We start from the raw sequence: 1,486 nt of genomic DNA, 5'->3' as shown, positions 1-1,486 counted from the left end.
TGCTGCATTTTTTCCTCCTGCTGCCGGAACCTCTCGTTGGACAGACTCTGCAGAAGGACAAAGTTACCTTCCAGACTGGAAATGAAGCAGGGGAGGAGGACACCAGCGGGATTTAAGGGCATTTAAAGGGTGGATAAAGCCAGGCAAGCGTTTCTTCTGCCCCCACACCGAATCCTGCTCCCTCCCCATCCCCGACAGAGCTCCTGAGGCTGAGGGAGACGATGCGCTGCCCTGCATGAGGGAACAGATCCCTCTGAAAACCGACCCGCCAAACAGGCGCAAAACCACCCAGGTTACCCCGGCCTCTCGTGCCGGAGCCTCGCGAAGCAGGAGCGGCACATCCAGCCGCAGCTCCCAGAAGCAGCAGGGACCTGCAGCTCCTGGCAGCGGTTCACGGACAGACCCGCCGGCACAAGGCGCCAGCAGCCCAGCCCCCAGAGGTGGTCCCCAACGGTCTGTGGTGGCTTTCAGAAGAGAATGGGGCTCTTTTGGTTCGCTCATCCTCTTGCAGGTGCCTCGTATGCAGACTAGAAGCTCTTCCCGTGCTCGGTGTGTCACAACCCTTCTTCCCAGCATCCCTCTGGGCCAGCTGTCCAGCCGCGTTCCTGCTCTGCGTCTTCACCCTCTGTTCTTGGGACCGGATGAAACCCACTGCAGACCGAGCTTCCCTTCTCAGACAAACCCCCGGATAAATTCCCAAGCTGGGAAGTCTTGATCCAGCGCTGGAGGATCTGGTGATGTCATTTGGCCTCCAGATCTGTCGGGTGTTGTGGGTTTTTTCCCCACCTGCTTCTATTAGGATCCTTTTCAGTGTCCCCTCTCCACCTCACATTGCGCTTTGGTCTGTTCTAACTCGACAGGTTTGATCCTCTTGGGATCAGCATGACTCTGATCCTCTCCTTTCCACCCCTGCTCCTGTCTCCAGGCCACCCCATCCTCTTTTCTCTTCCAGCCTCTTGCATGTCATCCCTGCTCCTCCTCAGACTCCCCATCCTTCACAGAATCACCTGGTTGGAAGAGACCTTTGAGCTCCTCGAGTCCCCCCATCTCCCAGCACCGCCAGGTCCCCCCTGCCCCCTGTCCCTCAGCAGCACCTCCACACGGCTGGGAAACCCCTCCAGGGACGGGGACTCCACCGCTGCCCTGGGCAGCCTGTTCCAAGGCTTCACAACCCTCTCCGTAAAGAAATTTTTCCTAATATCCAACCTGAACCTCCCCTGCTGCAACTTGAGGCCGTTTCCTCTCATCCTGTCACTTGTCACACGGGAGAAGAGTCCAACTCCCCCCTCGCTGCACCCTCCTGTCAGGGAGTTGTCAGAGCCAGAAGGTCTCCCTGGAGCCTCCTTTGCTCCAGGCTCAGCCCCACCAGGTCCCTCAGCCGTTCCTCATAAGACTTGTTTTCCAGCCCCTTCACCATTCACCTCTAGACTTTCATCATTCCCTGCCCTTTTGGCAGGGGCAGGCGGCTTTCCCTCTCTTTTTGAGA

The 1,486-nt window shown here is 58.1% G+C and overlaps 1 protein-coding gene across 1 annotated transcript in view; it reads right to left on the bottom strand.

The window, feature by feature from the left end:
- The window catches only part of CCDC30 (coiled-coil domain containing 30), a gene marked incomplete at its 5' end in the record, with an annotated part of 24,079 nt that overhangs the window by 7,979 nt on the left and 14,614 nt on the right, over positions 1-1,486 (bottom strand). The window contains 1 exon segment of the mRNA XM_010139436.1: positions 7-47. Within this exon segment, the coding sequence (XP_010137738.1) occupies positions 7-47 (41 nt within the window).

Source organism: Buceros rhinoceros, unplaced genomic scaffold, assembly GCF_000710305.1.
Source record: "Buceros rhinoceros silvestris isolate BGI_N320 unplaced genomic scaffold, ASM71030v1 scaffold20577, whole genome shotgun sequence".
Taxonomy (NCBI): domain Eukaryota; kingdom Metazoa; phylum Chordata; class Aves; order Bucerotiformes; family Bucerotidae; genus Buceros; species Buceros rhinoceros.
Note: the sequence above shows the minus strand (reverse complement) of the source record. Positions and strands in the feature narration are given on the sequence as shown.